A 1,532-nucleotide genomic window follows, 5' to 3' on the forward strand; every position below is an offset into this window, starting at 1 on the left:
TGAGCTTGGGGATTAATCCCCAACGAAATGCATAGTTTACAAACGTATATACACTAAGATAAATCATAACCCTTGAGTAGAAAGCAGACAAATATTGTTCAGAAAGTGGTCATTACACGCAGGATGATCTGAAATCTGAATCCACGTGTTCAACGCCTAAAACGGTAATTAATTAGATGCTTCCACCAAATACACCGTGTTGTGTTGAGCTACACAGCAGATCCACGGAGGAAGAATTGACTACTGATCTAAAGCCAAATCAGTTGAAGTAAAGAATGGACTCGTTCAACATTTCTCTGTTCAGACGATTAAGGAGAAACCAAATCAAAAAGATGTATCTCCAACCAAAAAAAAAAAAAAACAAAAAAAAAAAAAAAAAAAAAATAAAGGAATCTACAAAACAAAGGCCGTGAGCTTGGGGAATGTTTGATACCCAATGAAACCCCTCATGAAAATAGATAATTTACGATCGAGCATAAAATAATTTACATACTCATGTGCTAAGAAGACATGATTAATCTTCACATGCATGATTAATCATCACCCTTTTTTCCCACTAATCCCATGGGCTGCTCTAGGGGATGTCACCACCAGTTTCTTATCGCACGATCTCCTCCTCCCAGTCTCCTTCCTCTTAATATTGCCACACCTCTCCTTCATTGTTGGCATCAGATACCACCAAATACAAGTGCAACATATAGCAAACACCCTCCCAAAAATCACCAAGCAAACCAATATCAACACCATGACCAAAGGCCAAAAATACGCATCTCTCACCCTCATGGCCTTCAGTAACCCCCCCTTCCTCCTCTCCTTCTTCCCAACCTTCTCTTGCATGGGCGGCGGCGGCGGCGGAGGCAGCTTCTTCATCTCGTCCATTATTGTTTCCTTCGGTCTGACGACGATCGGGATCCACTCTTGAGAGTTATCGTACACGAACCGGATCAAGGCTACGCCCTGAGACCCGGTCCTCGCGATTATCTTCTCTCTTCTCGATTCCAACTCTTTTAGCACCATTGAGAACTTTTCGAGCCCCCTTGAGGAATAAGGGTTCTTGTTTTGCTTCCTCTTCGATGTCTGTTGAGGCTCGCTGTGATCGTCCATGTTAGCGAAGTTTGATGAGCCGCAAACGAACATTTGTGTGATGGCATGTGAAAGCTGAAGAAATATTTAGTTTTTTTAATGGTTTGGTTTGGTTCTGGTGTGGGAAATATATATAGGGGCTGTTGGTAGAGGACTTGATCAATTTAGAGAAGTTTCTCACATCTTGTGGATACAATATTTCTGGAGGTTTGACTTTCAAAATGCGAGGTTTGACTTTTGAATTGGTCCTACGGATCGTAGTGTAATCTGTATGGTATATTATATTGTATATAGTACTGCTGAATATACGTGTGTAATATTATATATATTTATTTTTCTTGGAAAAATTTGTCTAGTTATCGTATGTACCTCCATCACAAGTGGTTGCCATTCGTCTCTATAAACTTGACTCGAAGCCGGATCAATTTGTAACATTTATCTGACGTTTT

General features: G+C 40.5%; 1 protein-coding gene across 1 annotated transcript; it reads right to left on the reverse strand.

The window, feature by feature from the left end:
• Positions 410-1,201, reverse strand: LOC109821651. The gene has a single exon (XM_020387822.1). It carries the CDS (start codon positions 1,135-1,137, stop codon positions 541-543), a length of 597 nt encoding a protein of 198 aa, XP_020243411.1. The 5' UTR covers positions 1,138-1,201; the 3' UTR covers positions 410-540.

The sequence above is a fragment of the Asparagus officinalis genome, chromosome 8, assembly GCF_001876935.1.
Source record: "Asparagus officinalis chromosome 8, Aspof.V1, whole genome shotgun sequence".
Lineage (NCBI taxonomy): Eukaryota > Viridiplantae > Streptophyta > Magnoliopsida > Asparagales > Asparagaceae > Asparagus > Asparagus officinalis.